The sequence below is a fragment of the Strigops habroptila genome, chromosome 7 (assembly GCF_004027225.2).
Source record: "Strigops habroptila isolate Jane chromosome 7, bStrHab1.2.pri, whole genome shotgun sequence".
Lineage (NCBI taxonomy): Eukaryota > Metazoa > Chordata > Aves > Psittaciformes > Psittacidae > Strigops > Strigops habroptila.
This window is the reverse complement of record NC_044283.2, coordinates 9062585-9087284: the sequence shown is the minus strand read 5'-3', so window position 1 is coordinate 9087284 and position 24700 is coordinate 9062585. Positions and strand designations below refer to the sequence as shown.

Below are 24700 nucleotides of genomic sequence, written 5' to 3'. Positions count from 1 at the left end.
CAAGGCAGCCTTCTGCTGTTCACCAGTCACACTGTCACCTGAAGGCGTTAGTGAGTGGGTTCTGTGCTGGAGACCCTGGTCCCAGAGCCACAGGAATGGCTGGTTCATTGCCCGTAAGGTGTATTATGCTGTACAGGTTCATTTGTACACACGTGTGGTGCTTGCTATGTTCTGCAGCACACACGGTATTGTGTTGCATCGTTACCTCATAATATACAGATTTTTGTACCTTTTGGGGTTTTTTTTAGATTTTTCATCATTTGTTTTTTGTGTATAGTGTTTTTTCTCTTTGCAAGTCTTTGTGTATAGGCTTCATGAGTGCTTCATAAGGAGCTCGCTGAGTTTTAGCAATCCAAGTTAATAGTATGGTATGAGGGTCGGAGTGCTCTATAAACTAAAGATCTACATGTTGGCCCAGTGCAACCTCGATTGTCATTAATGTTACTTGTCTCTAACCACGGGCGCTGTATAAATTTCCACCATTGCATTTCTGAAGACAGAACCAGCCTGTAGAACAAAGTGCAAACTAAAGTGCATTAGTGCCTGTTCTAAGTAATTATACTTAGAAATCATTCCAGCTCCGTACAAGACAGGGAAAAAAGCACTAAAAGGCAGCCTGCAAGTTCTGCATGTGTGTTTTGTCAGATCTCACAGTCACGACGCCACTGATGTACAGCCAAAGATGAGCATTTTAGTTTGTTACAAGTAGAGAGGATTGAGGGGACAGAACAGAAATGCTTTTGCAGGTCGCATCGCTGTACTCTCAGCTGTAGTGTGCAACATCCACTGGGGTTTGTTTCAGTTTGTCATGTGTGTTGCACTTAAATACAGCAAAGTCTTTAAAATACGGAAATAGGAGCTTTAAGTTGAAATTATGGCAAGTAGCTCATTGATATGTTTATGTTTGATTCACACAAGCTGAGCTGCTGAATCAGTAAAAATCTTCATGCGCAAAGCATAGAAAACTGTTAGGTTTTTTTACCACAGCTTTCTTTTTGAAATTACTATCACAGAATAAGCATGAAATACAACACAGCACTTTACTAACTTATTATAAATCAATCGCCAACAGGAAAAAAGCTGTAACAGACTTATAGCCATGAAGTATTTGGGGACAGCACCCCTTTTCTCAGCACAATAAAGAACTGCAGAAACACATGGGTAGCACAATTGTGATAATGTGGCGGCACTGGTTTTGTAAATCCTGTGCAGTTTATGACCTGTGCAGCAGCTTTTAGGACATTTGTAACGTCTTATGATTTGTTTATAGAAGTGTTGATGGAAGTTTCCTCATTTTGCTAATAATGGGTGTTCAAATTTAATATTAAAATTCCAGAAACTTGTCGTGCCTATCAGGGTGAAACTATTTTGTCAAAGCCTATTTAAATGGAAAAGAGCTTTAAATAGTGATTAAATTCATGATGCTATAATGATCAGTTTCCTCTAAAAGAGGCAATTTAAAGTGGCTATAATGGCAAAGTTCTCAGTTATTATTATTCTTGAAGCTGTGAATTACCCTGTGTATTTAAGGACTGTGGTGTGGCAAGAAGCACATGATGATGGTGTGGTGGAGCACTGGCATTACCACTGCCAAGTGAGCTGGGTTTGGAAGAGCAGAGGCTGCTGTTGGTAGGAGGTGGCTTTCCCTTTGACATTACACTCCACAGGCTGAGGACACAGCCCCATACAAGCCTGCTGGAATCCTGCTGTCCTGTGTCACCGCCGTGCAGAGGAACCTCTGCCGCACCGGGGAGGAGTGCTGATGGGAGAAGGAGCAGGCAGGGCAGTGGGAAGGAGCGAGCTGGTGCTGTGCAGTCCTTGCCGAGGCCCCTGACACGTCCTGGTGTGCTGCCCCATCAAGGTTCAGTTTCTTGTGAACAAAACCCATCACAGACAGCCCGGCTGAGCAGCCCCACTCAGGGTTTTCATCCGAAATAGGGTCAGAAGAGTAAACAAACCATTTTCTAGGAAAAAAATTAATCTTGGGTGTCATATGTCTAAATACACCAGCAGTGTTAGCCCAAGCATGTAGGAGCTTCTCTTCTACTTATGACACCGAATCCAACAAAGCTGGATCACTCTGACCTGCTTTTCTGGGAATACAAGGTCTCGGAATGAAATCTAATGTTCCTCTAGAGAGAAGATGCATGTGCTTGGAGGAGAGAGCAGCCTGGTGCCAAATTCCTGTCTTCTGACTTTGTTACAATGAAAATTCACATGGCACTGGAAAAGCTGTGCTTATTTCTGAATATAAATGTGCTTAAAGCAATGAATTACCTTTTAGGATAAGGTATTTCCTAAAAGTGGTTGTTACGCCGGTGATCTGCAGCAGGGATTTGGAACATCCTGCTGCTGCTAGCGGATGTGCAGCGTGATGCAAACCGAAAAAGACTTTATACTGACCATGTATTATCTGTGGTGTTTTGGGGTGTTTTACACAAACAAAACCAAAAGCCTAAAGCAGTAATAAGCACACTGTTTATATAAGAGTTTTTTAGCTGACAGATGTACCCCAGTGGGAGGGTTTATACTGGCCAGCTGCAGTGCCTGCATGCTCCTTGGCTGTTCTTCACAGCCTTGGCCAGTGGGTAACTGACAGCTTCTCTCTAAGGTATCTGGCACAACAACGTTGTACTTTGCAGTGAAACAAATGCAACGTGGCATCGATGGAATAGTGCAGAGCTAACAGTCATCCTTCCAAAAAATGTCTATGTCTTAATCTGCTGGAATTCACCATGAAGTGGCCTGTAAAGGCTGTATGTTATCTAAGCAACCTCTCTTGTTTCTTGGGCACAGATGCAAAACAACTGCTACTAGAAGGGTGAAAAAGGGTAAGGTGAGCCTTTAATTGTGTTTTGACTGAACACAAGCAGGAGAAAATGAATCAGAGAAAAACAATCTTGACCCATAAGGAGCTGCAAAAGCAAACACTGCAGCACACAGGGCTGTGGCTGGGTGGGGAAAAGAGCTGCAAGTAATGGTGAAGATCTGTTTGTCGCAGGTTTGTAGGGGAAGGCGGCTCCTTAATCTCTGCTCCAGTCGATGGTCTGACAAATGAAAATCTGTTTCACTTTAGAGGCTTGTTCTTTCAAAATGAGAATTTTAAGTTCACACTGTTCTGACCTAAAATATTTCAGTTCTAGCCTGAATTCCTATGCCAGCGGGGATTATGAGATCATGCTGTCTGACAACTCCTCTTCCGTCCATCTGTTCCGCTCCTCCTTTCCTTGATAACTTCTGAACCTTCAGGCTAATTTTCACCAAATTTGACAAAGCGGAGATTGGATGGAGGCTGCAATGACAATCCATGGCGAAAACCCTCATGAAAATTCTAATGTGAGTATAAAGAGAAAAATGAATTATTTCCTACACTGAATGTGCCTGAAGGCTGCCCCACTTGAGCTCCTCCTTGCTCTTGAGCGGTGGCTACTGGCCAGCACGTATGGAGCTCCAAACCAGCCTCAGAAGGAGCCTGTAGTCCTGCTGGCCCAGCTAACAGAGGGGGATGTGGGTTTGTGAATGGCCACAAGGGAGGGGAGATGTCATATGTGTGTAAGTCTGGAAAGAGGGAGAGGAACCAGTCACACAGGGAACTGAAAACACTAGTTGCAGTAATCCAGCTAATGGATTTGATAGACAAAACCAGACAATCTTTTATCAGATGTGTCTTCTTTCACCTAGGAGGTGGACTTCAGTGGCAGAGCTGGAGTGTTCTCAGGACAGCAGGATTTTAGAAAGATTTCTGGGTGTTTAAGATTTGCTTTTACTCAGGAATTTTTTATATGTGTAACACTGGTATTTATGAAATTAAAAAAACCCCAACAAACCAACAAAACCCAAAACACCACGGTGAAGCACAAGCCTCTGAAATACTGCTATAGGAGAAGTTGATCTTAGTGCAGCAACTGACTGAACTGAAACAGCAAAGTCTTATGAAATAAGCTGGTGAATGCTTTTGTTCCTTCCCCCTCGGGAAGACACACTGCTCTGTCTGCGAGGCAATGTGAAAACTTCAGCTAGCCAAAATTGCAGCTGCGTGTCGGGCTGTAATCTGATGGGGAGGAATTCAACACTACAGCTCTTTTTACCCACGAGAACTCACTGCCAGGTCAGGGTTTGATTTAAAAGTCTCTTGCGCAGACGACATTCTACCAGAAATCAACATACTGCACTTTGGAGGTGATACAGGTACTGATTTTGATCCAGAACACTTCATGTGAGTTGGTCGTAGCTGTGCTGAACTGTGAGGTTGCTCATTTCCCTGCGTTGATTCACTCCAACAATTGCATTGAGTAAGATTAGAGAAGCTGCCGGTTTAGGACACACGTTGGGAGGGCTCAGCCACCCACATACAGACCAGGTCAATGCCTCACAAGGGTGAAGCGTAGAGATAACACTTCTGTATGCAATAAGTGACACTTTCTAGAATAACTGACCTTAGAAACCACAAGAAAAAACCCACCATTCTGAATTTAGTCTTCGGCAGTGCAGAGGATCTCATTCAAGAGCTATTACTGGGTGAGCTGCTCCATAGTGGCAACCACAGTATAATTAAGCCAAATAAAGCAAACGGATACTCAATTTTAAGAAAATGACCTATGCAAAACCATGGGAAAATGCCAGAAATCCCTAAATGAGCAGTTCAAAAGCAAGAAGCCTACAAACGCCCAGAGGCTTAAAAAACACTGGGCTAGAAGTGCAGGTAAAATGTCTGACGCAAATGGAAAACCGTGGCCCAGACCTGTCCCCTGCATGACTCAAGGAGAAGGGGAAGGAGGCTATCGTGAGGCAGGCAGGGAAGCCCAGACAAACATGGCACGTGGAATGTAAACAGGAAATGAAGATGGCTAAACTTGAACAGCGGCTGACAAAGGATGTTCTGACTGTTAATGAAGTTTACATGATGCTTGAGTTGGAACCAGCCCTTGCAAGGCTGAAGAGGTTCTGCAATCACGACCGAGGGCTTTCTGGTGGGCAGCAGCAGCCAGAAAGCCAACAGGGAGCGCAGTAAGGAAGGCCATTGGAGATGATGACTTTAGAACATCTTGGTGCACCCACACCCTGAGGACTGGGTGCAGCCTCGTCTGTGCACCTCATGCAGGGCGCGGCGATGCTGTAGAAGGTACAGAGGCGGTACAAGTGTAACAGTGGAGGGAATGGAGCACCCGCTTTACGGGGCCCAAATCCACACGGGAGCGGGCAGAGCTGAAGGGCAATGTACTGGTGTGGTTTTCCAGACTGGTATGAGGGGTGCAGGTAAAAGCAGAGGTGGCATTCACTCTCCAATGCCAGCGCCAGGAATCGTTTGAATGGGATTAGGTGAGGGTTAAAAAGCAATTAAGAAAGTGTGGTTTTTTTAAGCTGCAGGTTGGAATTTGAGAAGTGTCTCCATTTCTGAAGTTTTTGGGAGTATCAGCAGGTTCAGAAAGTTATTATACAAATTCACGTCCATGACAAAACACCAGCAGGACTAAGCAGGGATGAATTACTGACACAGGGGCAGCAGGAGCGGCCACCATGAGCCGCGTCCCTCAGCTTTGAGGGGGCTGGCGGGCACAGAGGGCTGAGACCCGGCTTTGCTCAATGTCAAGCTGCAGTCGGGTCCTTCCCATCCTCTCCCCTCCCATCTGCTGGGGACAACGGGACACAGAGGAACGCCCAGATGTCGGCGGATAGACCAGGACCCACCACCCCTGAGGAGAAGCTCCGCCCCCTCCGCCCGCCCACCTGACGTCACACGCCAGCGGGCCAGCGCCAGCCAATCCCGCGTCCCGTACGTGTCCCGTCAGGGGAGGGGTGGCCCGCGCGGGAGCGGCGCGTGGCGGGCCTTTCGAGCCGCTGGCGCGCGCGCGCGCTAACGGCCGGCGGCCCCGCCCACCTCCGCCGCGCCGCTCCTCTCCCGTCCCCTCACCTCCCGCGCGGGGGGCTCCGGCTTCCCGCCACTGCCCGGCGGCGCTGAGGTGAGTACCGGGGTGCGGGAGTGCGGGGGGAACAGCGGCCGCAGCGACCTCTCGTCCGTCCCCCCCACCCCTCCTTACCATGGGCCGGGCGGCTCTGGGCTGAGATCCCCCGTTGGGGCTGTGGGCAGCAGCTGCACCGCAGTAGGGACCCGGCCGGCGGGTCGTGCTCCTCGCCTCAGGGTCCCGTTTGTGGGCTGGGGTGACCCCGCGATGGGGATGGTGGGCAGCTTCCTCAGCGGTCCGAAGATACTTGAGGTGGTTGATGGCGGTTTGAGCGGCAGCGCGTACGCGTACATAAAGCTGCGTGTCCTCCGTTGTATTTATCAGCCTTATTTTAGCGGGGAAGGCAGAGGGCAGTTGGAAGGCTGCCCTGGGACATAAAACTTGCAGAACAAATTCTACTTCTTGTGTAATCCGTAACTCTAAGCTGCATTAAATACACACCGAATTTCAGAAGGGTGCTTTTAGTTGTTGAGCACTCATGCCCTGCAGGCTGGCTGACAGCGGGGTTTTCTGTGGGGCGCATGTTCTAGAAACAAAGTCTTAAGTAATACCAAACTAAAAAAACCCTCATCAAACCAAGCTGGATATTACCACAGAATTGCAGACAAGGCTTTCAGGCTTCCTTGATAATTTATAGAAGCATAGAATGGTTTGGATTGGAAAAGACCTTGAGATCACTTAGTTCCAGCCCCCCTGTCCTGTTTGCTGTCTGTGCTCACTGTAGGATCCGAAAGTTGATTTGGTTGCAGGGAAACAGCAGAGCATCAAACTCCTTTTTCTTGTAATTTTTAAGTTGTGACTATTTTCATGAGAGTATTTACACTGATCTTAATTTTATTTTTTTATAATTGGTCAAAACCCTGCATTATTATGTTGAGATATTTTTACATTAAAGCATTTCTTGTTCTGTTTGCAGAGGAAACTTTAAAATGAAGGTTCAGAAGACAAGATTCTGCTTGTTGCAGAAGTAAAATCTTTATAAAGAAGATCTCAAAGTGCGGTGTAACCTCACTGTTGGTTAGTTTCTAGAACAAGCTGAAATCTCTCCCTTTGGAAGAGTTGGTTGTGGGTGGGTGGCTTTTTTTATTTGATGTGAGTAAAACTATGTAAGTGAATCGCTTCCACTGGCCAATGAATTACTCAATATTTACACTTGTTTCTTTTAAATTTACTGTTAAAACGAAATACTACAATTAATTTAAGCGAATTAAGGAAAAACACAAGTGTTAGCAAAGATCAGGGATTTAATTGATGTAAAAATGTGTCCTGATTTGATGAAAAAATTATATTAAGTTATCCCTGAATTAAAGATTGATTTTTAGTCTTTAAATACTTAATCCAGAATAGAGTTCAGGTTTCTGGGTGATCTGACACTTCCTTTTCCCTGTGCAGACTCTTTTTCTTAAAATACTGAATGTTCATTTAAAATGACCCCAAAATTACAACTGGAATAATACCCCAGATTTTTTCCATGTATTTGGATCTTTTCTGTTTGCAAAAAAAAACAAAACCCTAAAACTTCAATCATGAGTTGTGGAAATGATTTTGTGGCAATGCTTAAGAAAATTGGATATCCAAAAGCTGATGAGCTTAAAGGAGACGATTTTGACTGGCTGGTTGAATCTTCGGAAAACAGATCATTCCTGGAGTGGTTTTGTGGAAATGTAAATGAGCAGTATGTGGTATCTGAACAAGAACTGCAAGATTTTGAGAATCTTTGTGAGTCTGGTAAGCCCATTTTGGAAGGAAATGCACTGGATGAAGTCCTTAAAACTCTGAGGCCTGTGGATTCAAAGAGCAGTAGCCAAGAGGAGGAGGAACTGAAGGAATTAGAGGATGAGCTTCAAACTCTTCAGAAGTTAAAAGAACTTCAGATTCATCGGCATAATAAGCTTCAAATGATGGTTTCTACAAACAGCCACCTGTTACAGACGTTAAAAAGCAGAGAGAATGAAGCCCATAAAGAATTGAAAGAAGGATTGGAAGTGTTTACTGCAGCAACTAACGAACTTAACAATGAACTGCTGTCTTTTACGGATGCAGCTAAGAAATGGGCCTCTTTCTTCACTGCTTCAGATTCAGAACAAGGGTCAGATCTACAGCCAGTGTTTTTTTCCCAACTTTCTTTGGACAAGTATTTGGCTCAGGAAGAAGAAAGCTCTGCAGCCCTTAGCTCATACATAAAAAAAAATTTTGATCAAAGTGTGTCTAAATGGGTTGAAAATTCACATGAAGGCAGCTTTCAGTTTGCAGATACCAGCACACAAGACACTTGTGATGAGACTACTGAAATCTCTGAGGAGACTCGAGAAGTGGCCAGGCTCCAGACAGCGTATATTTGTGCTCAACATCAGCTAATTCAGATGCAAGCTGAAGAGGAGAGCCTGAATGCAGCTATAAACTGTGCTGAGAGCATGCTGCAGTCCTTAAACAACAAGGTAAGTCACAAAAGGTGACAGAAGGTAGTGGAGTTCAAAACAAGCAGGCATGTTGAACTGGATGTAGAAAAAAGAATTGCTGAGTTACTGTTCTTTCAATTGTTTTTACATAGTGAGATTGTACAAGTTTTAGTCTTGATCACAAAATTCTTGTGAAATAGCTCCAGTTTCTGTAGTTAGAAATTCTTCAGTATGGCAGAGTACCTTTAATGCTGCTGTCCAGAATTAAAAAAACTACCTTAAAACCCTAGGACTTGGTAGTACTGTTCTGGTTTGGTTTAACTTTGTAATTTCAAATTATAACTGGCCCTCAGTTATTTGTACAACAAACAAAAGCTTAACTTCGCTTGACATTTTGTGGCATTGAGGAGCTAATACGATTAATATGTTCCTGTTTATATTCTGTAGCATAAACTTAAGAAGTTTTAGTTCACTGACTCTCTTGAAACTCAAGTATTTGTACCAAATAAATGAATCTGATAGTTGGAGCTCCTGAAACCTCTCAACAAGTGAGTGACAGGCAGATACAGCTACTGGAATTAATGAATGTGAAGAAATTGTAATAATAGAAAAAATATTAGCTTGTGCCAGTCATGGACTAACTTAAGGCATTGTGTCAGTTTGTGTGCTTTCATTTATGGATGACTAGCATATAGGATGTGATTGATTAATTTGAAAAAGATTGATTCTGGTAGCAGTGTTGATCATCGTCTGACTGACTATCAAAAAACTGTGTTTGTATGTGAGATTTCAGTCAGACATGCTTGAAACCTGGGTGCTAAGTAAAATACAGCTCTTCTGTTTTTACCACAATAACTGTTTCCTGGCCCTGCAAAAGAATGAAATTACAGTTTATTGAAATACATTTGTTTGATATTTACATTGTAAGCCTGTATTTGCCTTATGTTGTAAAGTTCTGTAAAACTGCCTGTGAAGTTCTCATTTAATTTTATAGATAGAAAAGATGCAGCAATTTTGATGTAACATAAGTACATGAATCTTGTGGGAACTGCAGAAATGTGTTAGGGAAGTGGCTTGGAGGGAACCAGGAAGATACTGACAGATATTTTGCTTTATGCAGGATATTGGGAAACAAGAAAACCTCAGTGCCAAAATACCTAGTTTAAATGATGAAATCTCAACAATTAAAGAAGATATAACTCGGATAAACAATAAAGAGCTGATGCCCCTTCTGAAGGAGAAGGCACTACTTCTGAGTGCGCCTGTGGAGAAATGCTACTTGGAGCATCAGATTGCACAGCAGGAGTATTGTGCTTCAAGACAAGATGAAATATTCAGGCATTTGATAAGACAGAAAGCATCATTTGAACTTATTCAGCTGGCCTGTGAAATGGAGTTCAAGAAAAATAAGGAGATCTCCTGTCAACTCGAGAAGTTGGTAGAATCTCTAAAACAGAGCAGTGATGAGTTGCAACCAAGCCTACAGGAGATAACTGAGCAAATTAAACATGCACAGCCAAGAAACACTATTAGTTCAAAGGATGGTTTCTCTTTCAGGTAAGCTTTATAGTCACTGTTTAACTTTGACATAATAGTGGGGAGATAAAGGCTTAGGCAAGCTATGCCTTTAGTATTGCTGAGTTCTTAGTTACTTGCTAATTAGTATTTTGAATTCTGAAGAACTGAAGCCTTCAAGAGATGAGACTAGCCTCTTGCTTATCCTTTGAAATTCTTTTCAGGTTTGCCTGAGTCAAAACTGTTCAATTATCAGACTTAATATTGCTGAAGCATTCCTAAGCAGCATCCAGAATAGAACGAAAGTTTAAAGCCAAACCTGTCTTTTATAGTGCCCTAATCTTGAGAGTTATTCTAAAAGTATAGATCTAGAGAGCTGTAAATGATAGTGATTTCCCAGATCATATGTGTGGCCTCATCAGCTTAGCCTGCAAAACCCCCCGTGTGGTAGAAGAGAGGAACGACTTCTTCAACATGAGAAGTGTGTTTAGCTCAGTTTTACTGCTTGATTTGCCGTCTGTCTTAAGTGTCCTGGCCCCATGGAGGAGTCTGTTTTTTCACCAGCTACGTAATGAAGTCTCCTTGTAGCTCAGGTGATACAGTAGGAATGTGCGCTGTGGTGCTGTCACATCAAGACTCTTAATCTTTTGATGAGGTGTGCTGTGTAATTATGGGTGTGTTAAAACCAGACTTTCCCTCTGTTAAAACTGTGCTTTAAGTGTTTTTTAATAATTAAGTGATAACTGAGTATGGGCTTGCACAGTGAATAATGGCAAGAATTAGGCAACATGAATTTTGCTTCCATTGTGTTTGCCTGGGCAACTTGTAACGTTTTTGTTCAGGTTTATTATTAATGTCTCCAAATCACTGAATGCTGTCTGGCTACTTTTCACTTTGTTTGTTTTGTTTTTTTGGTTTTTTTTTTTGAAGGAAAGGGAAGTTGAAAGAGTTACAAACCCTACAGGGTTTGCTACTAATTCACGTTAGCCAATGAAGTCTGCTGGTTTTCAGCAGTTAAAATTGTATCTTACTTTGCAGCCCTGGAAATATCAGGAAATAGTTGGCAGGAGCACATTGGCAATGTCTATTTGCATTCATTCTGTACTTACTAACTGATACTTTGGTATTTCATTGCTGTTAATTTAATATTGAAATGTTTTGGACTCGTATTAATCACGTACTAGCTATAAATAGATAGGATCATGAAATCAGTGGGAGAAAGAGTAGTGTAGTAAGAGTACCCTGAGCAGTATTGTCCTTTAGTAGTCCTCTGACTTCTCAGGATGAACATTTTCTCTTGACTAATAATGACAGGATTGCTTAGGAAACTGAAAAATGTTTGTGTGTCTAACTTCATTTGTTACAGGCTATACCAGCTTCTGGAAGGAGAAAATAAAAACCAAGAATTATTTAAAACATACAAAGGCCTGGAGCAGATGGCTCGGAAGTTAAAGCAGGATTGTGCTACAGCACAAGATCAGCTAGCAGCATCTTCTCAAGAAGAGTCTCTCCTTTTGTCCAAGCTAGAAAGTGATGTAGATACCCTTTATGAAGCGCTGTATCATGGAGGAAATCAAATACAACTCAGTAGTCAGGTAAGCCCTTATCTAGTTATTAAAATTATTACATGAATATGTTATGTTCTTTACCTGAGAACAACGTGGTATGAAGGCTGTAGACACACAAACTGGCTCCCACATGTCAGCAGCAAATTTACTGGCATAACGATGATGGGCGCAGTACTTACTTTGTTCTTAGCAAATGGTGGATTTTGTAGGTGTTGGCAGATAGTAATTTCTTGTTGCTGAGCAAATAGTTGCATCTAACTTCATTTCTTCCAAAGGCATATCCAGTCCTGTATTACTGGTAAGTTTATGGTGTGCAAAATACGTCATCTGGATATGGTGTCAATAGAAAACCATTTAAATTTCTCTTTCTTTCACATGGGCTTTTTTCCCCTGTTACCTGTAACACTTTAGTATGGTTTGGTCCCTTAAAAAGCCTGGCCATGGGTGGCTTGTGGACAAAATCAGAATATCAGAATTTTGAAAGACAGCTGTAGTAGGGCAACCCTGCTGCAGAGCTCCCAACTGATAGGTTCAGAGCCTCTTTTAAATGGGAATTGGGCTATTTAAATGCAACTTGTTGTGGTCTTTTATTGTAGATATCTCTAAAGTGGGTTGAGGTAGTCTTCTGTTACCTTACACTTCCTTGGTTAAATACCTAAAAATACATTTATTGCTTACATTGGTCAAGTGAATTTGCAACATATAGAAGAGTTTTTATAACAAAATGAAACTTTGTGATTGGAGGGATTACAGGTTATTAAATCAATCAAATGCCTTTCTGTCGATTCAAATTACCTCTTAAAACACAGTGACATCTCTTTCTATTGCTGCTGTTTCTCAAGAAAAGCAATTCCTTTAATAAGGAAATAATATGGAAAAAGATGATTAGCCTGCTTGCACTGAACTATCACAAGAGTGACAGTTGGGAAAATTGTAGCTGTTCATGATTTAATTCTAAAATTGCATTGGCTTTTTTGTTGTGGTGGGGTGGGTTTTTTTTTGTTCCCTTGTAAAATAGGAAGACTTGTAAGTGTTTGAAAATGTCATTGAGCCATCTATCCAGCCGAGGGCTGAGTGAACAAGGAAATGAATTTACGTTTTCATAACCTGATGCAAGTACTGTTACATGGAGCTCAAAAGTTATATGAATTGAGTGGAATTCCTTAGCACCTGTGTTTCTCTTTTCTGTATTACTTTTCAATTACAAACAAAAGTGGATTCCAAAAGCAATTAAACTTTTGTGTGTCTGGTTCAGGTAGTGTATTAACAATAAAAAAGTAATTTATTTTTTTTGTCTTGTATCTTTTGTAGGAACTTGTTGAGCTATTGCACCAGCTGGAAACCGATTTACGTAAATTAAATGAACTCCTTGTCGATCTGATGGCTGACGTGAAGTCAAAGAGAAACTTTTTAGAGTCCAATAAGCTCCATCAAATGGAAAGAAACTTGTATGTGTATTTTTATAAAGACAAAGACCGCTTGAAAGAGATGGTGGAGAAGCTGGAGCAGCAGGCTGAGGCGAAAGCTGGTGCTCTGGCAGAGGAGGATTTCACCACCAGTGGAGTTCTTGATTTTTAAACTTCACTGTATTTTTAAGAAAGGAAAGCATGTTCATGTAAACTCTCTGCAAGCTTATGGAATGATAACTGTTGGTTTAGCAAGGCTAACATTTATCTGTCACTGCGATTTATGTTTAACTGCCAGTTACCAGGTTTGGGTTGTATGCTGCTTTATGGCTTTTGGCATCTGCCTGCCAAGTTCACATCTCTATTTTGTCACAGTTCTTTGATATGAAGTAATACATTGGTTATTTGAATGAATTACATTCAGGCTGCTCTTCCGCTAGCCTTTATGTTGATTTCCACTGCGCACAGGATAGCACAAAAAGGAACATTTTCTACACATGGGATAGGTTTTCTTGCGTGCTAAGAGTCTTTGATGTGTGATCTGACAAATAAATGTAGAGAAGACATTCCAGATTTTGGAACATGAATGTAATGTGCTCATTCTGAAGAGGAGAGTTCTCCTCTTCAGATGTGCCATGATTGTTTCCTTTATAGTTCTTCTATGAAGATTGGATGTTGCTAGAAATGTGTTGGAATATGTACCAGAATGTTTCAAGTACCATGACCATCTACTTTAAGACCATTCCAATATCTCTTAATTTACCTTATGGCCTATCTTCTTCCTTGAAACCAGTCCATATTCATCCTGGGCTCTTCAGAGAAAGATAATTTTAAATTGACCTTCTGGACTCTGAGTTTGCTCTATCTGTCAGGGCAGAGCAAGCCGTTCTGCCTCTCTCTCCCTTTCACATGCTTACTGTAAATTTGAGCTGGATAGATACAGCCAATACTAATGTTGCCTGATGGATCTTCCTCTTTGAATCTGGATACAAATGTCTGTACTTGTAAGTATTCAAATTTACAGTCTGTCAATGGCCTTGAGCTAAGAAAAAGATTTCCATGTAAGGAGAGGAAATATTGTTGCCTTGATGATTAAGCTTGACATTTGTCTCAAGCACTGGATTTAGTGGGAGATGACCAGAGTAACAGGACTCATTACTTACTTATATAGCAGTAATTTACTTACAGCAGGTTTTGGCAGAGCAGTTGACTTTGCAGCTTGTATCCTCTTAAGTATTTCTAAAATGTTGGATATTTATTTTGTCTTTGTGGTAAGTTTTATACATTGTTCTGGTCTAACTGTAAATAAAACAAGTCATCAGTATGGACACCATTGTTTCTGATTCTGCTGTATGTGTTGTATCAATGGACTCTTCCAGTATGTTGTATGTATTATAGAATATTCTATAATATGGGTACAGGTCAACTGGAAAAGCAGCTGCTTTTTGAAAAAGGATAAAATTCAGAACAGCAATAGTTGCAGTCAAAGCTTGTAGAGGCTTTAGATGTTGCTGACCTGTTTCTTAAATTGACAAACTATAGTAACTATTTCAAAGTTATTGAGATTTAATAGTACTTGAGTACATCGGTTATACCAACTTTAAGAAACAGAGGTCTTCTATAAGTATTTTCTGAACAACAAAAGAATGTAAGTGTGGCTTGTTCTGTGGCCTTGATATAACGCATGATTCGCATGTGTTTTCTGTTTAGGCTTAATCTTAAAAATGGAACAGTACACATCATACATAGGATGTGAGATTTCTAAAGTGCCTTTATCTGATACCGCCCAGAGGATTATGGCAGCTTTGCAGTCTATTCCTGTAGAAGTTCAGACTAGCAGAAAAAAGAACCAGAGTGAGTAAATCTTAGCCTATTTAAGCATTTCCGTTTTCAGTTGAAAAATTGAAACCCAAACAGATAAACCAGTATAAAATCTCTGGTCCCTATTTAAAAGGAAGAAAAAGGTGAGAGTTCAGGTTTCCAGGGTTAGAAAAGGAGTTAAGCTGTAACTGACATTTACTGGGGCTTTTTTGGTTAAATAATGCTATACCAGTGCAAAGAACTAGGATATTACCAGTACCCTCAATTTCATTGTTGTTTGTTCCTGTCCCTGCTAAGTGGTATAGAATTAGATGAGAATTATGAACTGTTAACTAATACTGAAAATTCAATGTATACATTAACTTGACTCTGGACTAGATATTTTAAAGATCACTAGAGGTACTGATAACTTGCCAGAAGGCCTGTGAACTCTCCAGACTCATGTTTGTCCTTTAAACACATGTTCATTAGCAACTTGCTCCTTGTGAAATTCTAGGGCGAAGAGTGAACAGAAGTCCCAGTGGTAGAGTGAATTAAGTAATGTTAAAAGTGCCTCAGCAGATCTCTGACTGTTGAGCAAATCTTACTCGGAATGTTGTGGATACTATGGAGGTTTTGCAAGATGGAATTTTATTCTCAATCCTGTGCATTTCATAGTCTGCCAGTCTTGTAGCTCTGGAAAGAGGTAGATAGACTTTTGTTCAATTTTAGTTAGGTGTTTTCCCCTGAGAACTAGATCCTGGGACATCTGGTCAAGGGGATTTAAATCTAGCATTTGTTCTTGTGTACATGGTGTTTGTTGCAGCCTCTGGTTTATTAAATAACAGATCAGGTTCTTCTTTCAGTGGTAAAGTATTGGATCCGTGGAGCCTGATGGTGTAGCACTGCTGTGTAAATCAGGATAATCACAAGATGTGGGTTCATTTTAAAATGGTACATTTGGACCAAACCCCAGATTATTTTAAAGAAAATCTCATCTTTTTTTTCTGCCTCAGTTTAATTACTGTTCCACTTGCTACCGTGTCATTTTCCTTTCCTTAATTTTTCCTGTGTGATGTTTTTTGTCTTAGTGTGGAACTACGTGCTGTGTGATATCTTTACCATGTGATGTTGTCCACTCTTGATCCATTCACACCCTGTCAAGCTGTAAAAGAACACCATGAAGGTGTCTGGTATCTTTAGCCAAACGAGCTTGCTGTCTGCTTTGTAGTGCTATGAAATCCTTATTCCCTGGGGAGTGCAAGAACAGGATAAGCATTTAGTGGTGGCAGGTCACATGACTGGCTTTTCTTGCTCTTGTTTTCCATGTAGTGATTATGATTGTTTCTAGTGCCTTAAGAGCAAATTTTATTCAAATTGTTTTTAGGGAATTGTCTCTGTGTGTGTGTGTGTGTATATATATATATATCTATCTTTAGCTGGACCAGCATGGATCTGGAGAGGCGAAAAGGTTTGCCTCCCATAAAAGTAAAATAAAAACCAAAACCCAACCAAAACCCTGTCATGTTAATTGGTCTGTTTCAAACTTTAGTGAATTGTATTTGATTGATATATCTTTAAAGATTAAATTCTACTTACTGGAAAATCTGTCTTTGGAAGGTAAATGTTGGGTTCAAATAGGACAAATAGCTTCAATGTTGAACTAGTGGGTGAAATTCTCTGGTTACCTTAACAGCAGAGCTTGTAATGTTCCACCTAGTTTCAAGGAGTTAGGAGGCAAGGATGGGCTTCTACTGCCATCTGGTGATACTTTTTCATAAACCAGCAATTTGAGGTGACCTAGCTCTTTAGATACCTGTCACACTGAACACTGTGTGCTGAAGGAGAGAAATGTAGTTGTCATCATCTTCTCTGGAGGGTGAATTTGGCAAGAAAAAGTGTCTAGCTGTGAAACAATGAAAGGTATTGAATGTAAACTCAGTCACTATCATTCTTTACTTGTAATTTTATTGTTGTAGGAAGTGTCAAGAAAAACAAACCTAAAATGAAGCTACAAATACAGCCAGATTCACTATCCTAACAGCTCAGGTTAGAAGTCTGAGCTGGATCTGAATAACTCATTATACACATAGACCAATATGAACCTGCATGTAATAACTATAAAGTAATATGCTTAGTTTCTTCTGGAGACTCAGCTAGTTGGTCTCTGAAAATGCCTTTTTGAGTATTTTAAGTACAGGGTCCTGATTTGCCTAGACAAAGGTTTTTTTTCTTAAAAAAGCTTCAGTAACTAGAGATCACCTTATGCTTTGTTTGACATTGGTCATCGCCACATTAGGTTCAGAAAGTGTCTTACTGCTGGCAATGCAAATTTCATAGCTCAAAAGAGTAGTGGAGTATTTGACTTGGTATGGACCAGAAATTAGAAGGGGACAAAATACATATTTTTGCCTATGAGGTGTCTTTGGGCTGGGCAGTAAAAGAATCTGGAGATAAAGGAATCCCAACTAACTGCAAAGTCTGGAGAGACCCACAAATACTGCTGGCCTGTTGCTCCTTGTTGTTTTATTCCAGTCTTCACTTGCTTCTCCTCTTCTTGGGGCTTCAAGGCAGTGTTAAGGGCAGAAAGAGGAGACATGTCCTGACTGTTTCATTTAGCAAGGTGCAGAGTCCTGCGCCGCACTTGCGAAGCCTTCCTTACCTGACAGCATCTGTCTGCTTTCAGTTCTGTGCAGTAAATACCACTGGTGGCTCAGTGGTGGGCCAGGCTGGCATCTGTGCTGGGGCATGGGGCTCTGACAGCTGTGCTGGTGCTGCTAGGCATTGCCTCGCCTTTCTGTCAGTTTGACAGCTCTGAATTCTCCCTGTTCTCTGTTCTTGTCTGGTCTTATGATACCTCTTCTATTACAAGGATGAGGAATGGGAAAAAGTTATCCTCTACAGATGAAGCATGGGCAGTTCTCTGTAGGGTGTGATATGCTAAAGAAGATGTATAAGCAAGTAGTGTTTTGCTGAAGAAAATTATTGCACGTAATTCCAGGAAAACAGTTAAACTCTGTGAAGATGGATGTGTTTTCTTTAAAGAAGGAAAGATGAGTATTTATGGTATTACAGTAATGCCTTTTAATACTGTGGAAAATGTTTGCTTTATAGCAAATCTGAAGTAATTTTTTCTTAATGGGGGCAGAGCACACTTTTGCATATGCATATTTAGGAACGTGCAGGGCCCTTTCAAGTATGAATGGTATTAATTTGAGGAAAATGGTTGTCATGGAAAATTTTATTGCAACTAGTTTAGGTTTGGTAACATTGTCAGTAATGTCAGTACACTGTATGTGCTGGTGCTGCTAGGCATTGCCTCGCCTTTCTGTAAGTTTGACATGTTACATGTGCCACAAGTTACATGTGCCACTCTTGGATTCACTTCTACTGTAAAATGTTTCCCATTCTTTTTTTAAAGGTATAGAGAAGACAAAGGAAAATAAACCAGCTGATAAGGATGCCCAGCTGAAAAATGAAAAGGCAAGCATATTATACAATTGAAGACCACTAAAAGCAGTCTTTCTGCAGCAAGTTTGATGTTGGTATAGAGTGGCTCTTCCGTAACAAGCTTTATCACAATATAATGCATGCACTCATGATTAACTTTCCCCTGCCTCATTTTGCACTTGGCATCTATTTACCTATGAGAGTCTCAGCTCCACTTCTGTTACCCTTTTTATAGCAAGTTATTTTTATGACCGATTGGTCAGAAATAAATGAGGTTGCCACATTTTTATGGTTACTGGGGTTTAAAAAGGTTCTCAAACTTCTGTCACTGAACAATCACTAACATGTAATCATAAAGTGAGCTGATTTATATTAAAAATTACTTTGCATTAGGAAGTTTAGTTTTTGATTTAATCATCTCTCTGAATTTGGTTTAATATGCCTGTGAGTGAGAGCCAGGGCAGGAATGGGAATGGAGAACTGTGGCAGCCCCAACTCAGGCTGTGATTTTAAGATCTGTTGAGTTGATCGATGAGTTGCAGATAGTGCGAGTGTACTACTCCTGTCCCAGCTGATAATTTCACAGCCTTCCTTACTCTGATTAGTGCATGTTGCACACATCAAGTCCATTCAGGTTGCTCAAGATGCAGAAAACCAGTTTTGTGGGATTGGGATAGTTTCCTACAAATTAAATTGGCTTGTAGATAGACATGCAGCTGTGGATGCAAATGAATAGTAATGGAACCTCTTTTTCTGGGGATGAGGTGCTAATTTTGGCTCACCGTATCTAATGAAATTTTCCTAGATCCACATAAATTATGAAACTACATCCTGGGAGTTTTCTTTATTTCCAGCCATGTCATTATTTCTAGTAGAAGATCAGTTCTTCCTGGAAGCTGCTGATTCTCGCTGTGGTTAACTGTAGTTCCAACTATATTATTCTGACCTGATAATTAAATTGCTTTCTTCTTATTTTTGAACCTTTAAAAGAGAAACATTTATTCCTGATTCTATAATTACTTGAGCGTCCCAATTCAAATTCTACTGTGTTAAACAGTACAACTATTTGCAGATTGACTGAAGAATAGAGTTAAGCAAATTAGTTGTTTTCTACAGCTCTTAAACATTTGGTCCTGATGTGATGCTCTTTTTCCATTTATGGTAACTTTTTACAGTGTGCACTTTTTGATTAACATCGCCTAAATCCAAGTAATTTCTCTTCAGAACAACCACTACTCATTTTGGTAATAGCAAAAGCTTTATTAACTCCCTTTTTCTATTTACTTAGAACCTGTTAATTGTATTTCTGCTGTAGAGTTGATTCTTTGAAATACGATCTCAAGCAGTCTAAGCTTTTTTCGTCTTTTGACTCTGTAGTTCTGCGGTTTGGGAATACAGGAACTGGGTTGAGGAATATTGCAAAACCAGAAAAAAAGCCCCAAACTTATTGGCTTTGTCATTCTGGTTTTGCCATTCTGGTTTGCTCAGTTGATACCGATGGAATAGAGATGGATGATGCCCTTTGATCAGTGAAGATTGTCGTCGTGGGGAACGGATGGGAGCCTTGCACAACAGTGACTTGTGGTTCCTTTGAAGTGAGAAGGCCCCGGTTTTAGGAATGGTAATGGCAGCAGAGGTACTGAAGGAGACTCTGCTCCAAGAGCAGAAAATACAGTCGTTATTAGAGGCTTCAGTTACTTTTCAGTGGAGTGGGTGAATATTAAGCTTATGCATGATGCTGAGACTAAAAATTAGGAGACAACTGCTTTGTGGAACAGTTGGAGAACTCATGAGAGAAATTGTGTTGTATTTGATTCTGTGTGAAATGAGATTCAAAATCTTCATGTTGAAAGATGCTCTGACAGGGACTAGGATCTTTCTGAAGCTCTGTGTGTGTGATTTCAAAAAATGAAGGAGCTTTTAAGGAGAAAATATATGGAATTTCCCCTCCAAAGCCAAAACGTTTGTAGGTAGTATAGGGATTTATTCAAAACAGACTATTGGAAACTTAAAACGGATACTAAAATCTATCCAGGAAAAAGGAAGTATGGCTAAATGACAGTATGAAGGAGACCACTAAAAAATGTCATAATGCAAAATGCTGAATTTGGAGGTATTTGTATTCTTTTATAGTTGCTTCATTTGAGTAAGTTAAATGTTAATTATTCCTTATACAATAGTATAATCCAAGTAAACTTTGAGAAGCAGCTTGCAAATGCATCACTTCATAATCCGTCAGCTTTCTGAATGCCTCAGGAGTCAAAAGCTTGCCAGCTCCTGTAAGACCTGTTGATGATCAAGGCTTAAGAGGAATATTGAGGGAAGATACAACTCTGTATATCTGTAAATAGTTGAACACAGGTTTAGCTTAGGGGATCTTGGAAGGGTTGCCAGCTGCCATTCCAGAGTTCCTTGTTTATGGAATGAAGACAGAGGATCTATCTCAGCTGAAGAGGTTGTAAAAGAAACTAACAAAATAAACACTTAATACTAGGGCCAGTGGCATACTGAGGAAATTTCTGAAGGAAATCCAGGATGAAGGAGTAAAATCACAACAGCAGCATGCAACTTCTTGCTTAATTCCCTTTAATAGCATGCTGCTGTAAAGGGATCCAGGGGCTGTCTGGAGTAGGAAAGCTGTTCTAGGCATAGTGGATTAAGTGGAATAGAATATAATACTCATACTCCTGATAATGCATCTTCAGTGCAACTTTCATATACATTTTAGTTACATCTTAGTCTTGTAAGTTGTTTGAAGAAATTGGTGGAGAACCAGTTGACTCGGTGTACTTGAATTTCCAAAGCGGCCATCATGGTCCCTTGCCAAAACTCCTCAGTAAGTGGAGCTGTCATGAAAAAAGCTCTGAATATTGAGCTAAAGATGGAGATGAATGGTCTTTTCTCTCTTCAAAGGTCACCAGTAACCTAGTCACCACAAAGGGCAAGCTCCTGGACTAGATGCATCTTACAATTGTTTATTTGCTATTTTTTAGTGTTGGACTGAGATTAAATTAAAAACCAAGCAAGCATTGGTGGGGTTGGATATAAACAATATAAATCAATAAAATAATCTTACTGATAAATATGTGAATTTTGGTTTATGTAATGTGCTTCCTCTAAATTAACTCTTTATTTTGTTAGTATCAACATCTTTTTCGTGGAATATCACTTCCTTCAAAGCTCATCTAAATGAACTCATGAGTTTATTTGTATGTCTCCTAATAAGTTGAATAATTGCTTCACTAAATAATTCCCAATTTTTCCAGGAGCTTCAGGAGTCCACAATTGCCTTATTAAAAACATCTGGAATAAATACCACTGGTCAGATAGTCAGGGCAGCATACAGTGAAATGCTTTGCTGTCAAGATACCAAAGGAGCGAGCTGTTACCAGGATATAGACTTGCCAACATGGGGATATCGAGAAAGAAATCTTGCAGTAGAAGCCAAAAACCAGAAGGATTGTGAAAAGATTGTAACTGCTCCCCTTAAAAGAAAGCAAGATGTGCCTGTATCTTGTTCAGAGAAAACAAGGAGATTACCTGTAAAGACCTACAGTTCCTCATGTGAGAGAAGATACGACTGTACTTCTGGACAATCAGAGTCTTCTGAAGATTGCCCTTTTGATGTCAGGAATTTAGGATGTGAAGAAAAAAGAGAATTGCTGAAAACTATAAACCAGGCAGCGGCTTTTGTAACTACTATGGTATTTCAGGATGGTTCTTCACAGCTCAACTCGGAGCAGGTTAGTGAAAGATGTGTTTTGTTTAGAGTCACTTTTGTAGAACCATTTGAACTGTGCGTGTGACTCCCATAAGCACAAAACAGCGTTCATTGGGAGCCTGGAATCTGCTCCAGTTTTATGTATTATTGCATACCAAAATTCAAGTGTAGAATGAGCAAACATTAATACTTCTGACTACATTTTATTTTTAGTTACCAAGTAAAACCTTTTAAACAAAAGGAATGAAGCTGCTCGGGCTAAACAGGCATTTGTGTACTTGAAGTGAGACTGAATTGCAATATTTTTTCCCACTTTTTACTATGTCTGTGACTGTGGCTTTTTATTTCAAGGCTGAAACACTTGCATGCTCCTCTACTGTGCTGTGGTAGATGCAATAACTCCCATGTACATGATAGGTTTCATATTGTAAAATATTTAGGAAATTTTCTTTACAGGCTTGCGTAAAATCTGTCAGAGGAAACGCTATTGTCATTACCCTTAACAGGTCTTAACCTCATCAGTAAAAGGAGTTGTTGTGTTAGTGAAGCATCAGACTGATCAGCCTTGCTCTCCCGGTTACTCTTCAACCGACTGTACTTGGAATGCTGCTACTGAAAATGATAAATTAATTTATTTAAGAATTGAATGGCCATCTCTTTGGGAACAAGCAAAGCAGGCTCATGAGAGATTCGCTTGGTGAGAATATGTAGGAAAAAAAGGACTGTTTTGCTTTACAGATGCTTTTAGCAACAGTGATGTAGGTTACGTGGCACAGGCTTAATGAGTGTAAGGAGGTTGAATTAGCTGTAGGAGTCCTGTGGCAAGCCTGGGCTGATATAAACCAAATAAGAATAGACTATTCCTTTGGGCTCAACATATCACTAACTGCAGCCCTGCAGGCCTAGGCTGGGGTTCTGGTGGGAGCTGTTTATATTCACCGTGTAATCCTTTATGAACAGCTTACAGCTATAGGGCACCACAAAATACGTTTCATCCCAGGTTTCTCTTTCTTGTAGCTTGTTTTCCATTTCCTGAAGTGCATTTCTTATCTGGTACATTTGATGGATGTTATTACAGTAAACATCCTTTATAAGCTCTGCTGATTTTTGAAGTGTTCTGAACACAATACACCTGTTTACTGGCTTTTGAGATCCCAAATGAAGTTTTCCTAATATTCAGTAATAATGTTCTATCAGAATTGCAAGATAATTTTTTAAAGTAAATGCTTTACGTAACTGTTTAATAAACTTCCAGTTAATATAATCAAAATCCATTTTTATTCCTTACTATTAACTTTGAAATAGCATCCCATAAAGGGGGAAATGAGAACTGAATCTGATTCTTAGATATAATAGTCACATGTTAAAACTTCATTAGAATATCTTATGATTTTCAGTAATAACTGCTTTATTGTAAACTGCTGCAGTGGGATTATTAAATTGCAGAGCATTCATTGTCAAGATGTTGGACTCAGTTGCCAGTTTCATCTCTGCCACTGCTCCACTGTGACTTGAACCAAATCATTTCCCTGTACTTCTCTAGCTATAATATTGGAGTTAGGTGACAACTAGTTTAATAACTTGTTAGTTTGAGTAGAGGTTGTTCTAAATTGAGAATAAGATATCAATAAAGCATGTGCATATGAACAGTAAAAATTCAATAATAAGTTGAATAAGTGTATTAGCATTTAGATGAAACCGATCGGCAATTATTAGTGGTCGGAAAAGTGCAGTTGTTTAACAGTGGCTCTACACCGTACACAGTAATATCTTCTGAGCTACACAACTGATGAGTACCAAACACTCGGTACTGTGGTTTCATACCACCAAAGAGAAATACACTTGAAAGCTCCATAAAAAATTGCGATTTTTATATATTGCCCCCCAAAAGCTTATAAAAGTAACACAACTGAGTAAATCTATATACTAATAGATATAATTGGTAAAATTGATTTAAAATAGTGTGGGTGTGGAAACTATGGACATTTTCAAAAGGAATGGAAAAATGTGACATAGGTGAAGTACTCTAGATTTAAATAGCATATTAACACTAGGCAATTATGGCCATTTAGATTGTCTAATCATGATTTAAAGTAATCTTTGGATCATGATTTTACACCACTAAATTAATTCAGAAGCCTCTGTGATCTTATTTGGGTATATTAAAGTATTACAGGGATGCCAGTTGCTGTTTTGGATTAAGATTGCATTTAATTTTGAGTATCAAATAAGGATTTGTTTTCTTTATGAATGCATGATAAGGCATATCTGCTATGATGTTTAATTTATTATAGAATGAAGTTCAGTATTCAATTGAGAGTTTAATACTCAGTGTTCTGTTCTTACAGGAATAAAGAAATGTCTCGTGTTAACTGTTTAGTATTAGGTGCTAATTAAATGTATAAAGTCAATAGATTCACTAAATCTAGTAGTGATATAGTGTGCATTAATAAACTGCTTCTGTGCAGGCAAGTGTTGTCTCAAATGCTGCGTTGCAAAGTTCCAATTATTTGCTTCAATGCAAAAGATTTCCTGAGGACTCTACTTCAAGTTTATGGTAATGAAATTAGCTGGAAACAAGGTAACTGCCTAATCTATGATCTAATCCTATCATCTCTGTGCTTTTGATGTTTCTGTTAAAATCACCAGGTGTAGAAGTAACTAGATTAGTGGTTAAGAAATATATGGAAAAACCATTTTAGTACCATGGAAAGGAGCAACCTTCTTGGGGGAGGTTGTGACCAGGGGCTTGGCATGTCAAGATGATGTATTTCTTCTCAGAATAGGAATCAAATCATTGAATAATTTAAGCATAGCTTCTAGTGGTAACAAAAGCTCTCCACGCAGTCCTGACTAGGGCTGAAAAGGTCAAACTGCT

The 24700-nt window shown here is 40.0% G+C and overlaps 2 protein-coding genes across 2 annotated transcripts in view; both read left to right on the top strand.

The window, feature by feature from the left end:
- The first annotated feature begins 5852 nt into the window (after positions 1-5852).
- Positions 5853-14179, top strand: HAUS3 (HAUS augmin like complex subunit 3). The gene is made up of 5 exons (XM_030492755.1): positions 5853-5960; positions 6880-8401; positions 9483-9919; positions 11244-11472; positions 12757-14179. Exons 2-5 carry the CDS (start codon positions 7490-7492, stop codon positions 13021-13023), a joined length of 1845 nt encoding a protein of 614 aa, XP_030348615.1. The 5' UTR covers positions 5853-5960; positions 6880-7489; the 3' UTR covers positions 13024-14179.
- A 108-nt stretch (positions 14180-14287) lies between these two features.
- POLN (DNA polymerase nu) overlaps positions 14288-24700 on the top strand; it is a 93425-nt gene continuing 83012 nt past the window's right edge. The window contains exons 1-5 of the mRNA XM_030492756.1: positions 14288-14705; positions 18073-18134; positions 21368-21844; positions 22329-22519; positions 24291-24403. Coding sequence (XP_030348616.1) covers positions 14576-14705; positions 18073-18134; positions 21368-21844; positions 22329-22519; positions 24291-24403 — 973 coding nt within the window. The 5' untranslated portion in view covers positions 14288-14575. The remainder of the gene's footprint in view (positions 14706-18072; positions 18135-21367; positions 21845-22328; positions 22520-24290; positions 24404-24700) is intronic.

Bases quoted from the DNA above. Each gene is read 5' to 3' on its own strand.
- HAUS3 (XM_030492755.1), top strand. From the start codon at position 7,490: ATGAGTTGTGGAAATGATTTTGTGGCAATGCTTAAGAAAATTGGATAT. The intron at 8,402-9,482 runs GTAAGTCACAAA...TGCTTTATGCAG, and splicing joins TGCAGTCCTTAAACAACAAG to GATATTGGGAAACAAGAAAA. The intron at 9,920-11,243 runs GTAAGCTTTATA...CATTTGTTACAG, and splicing joins AAGGATGGTTTCTCTTTCAG to GCTATACCAGCTTCTGGAAG.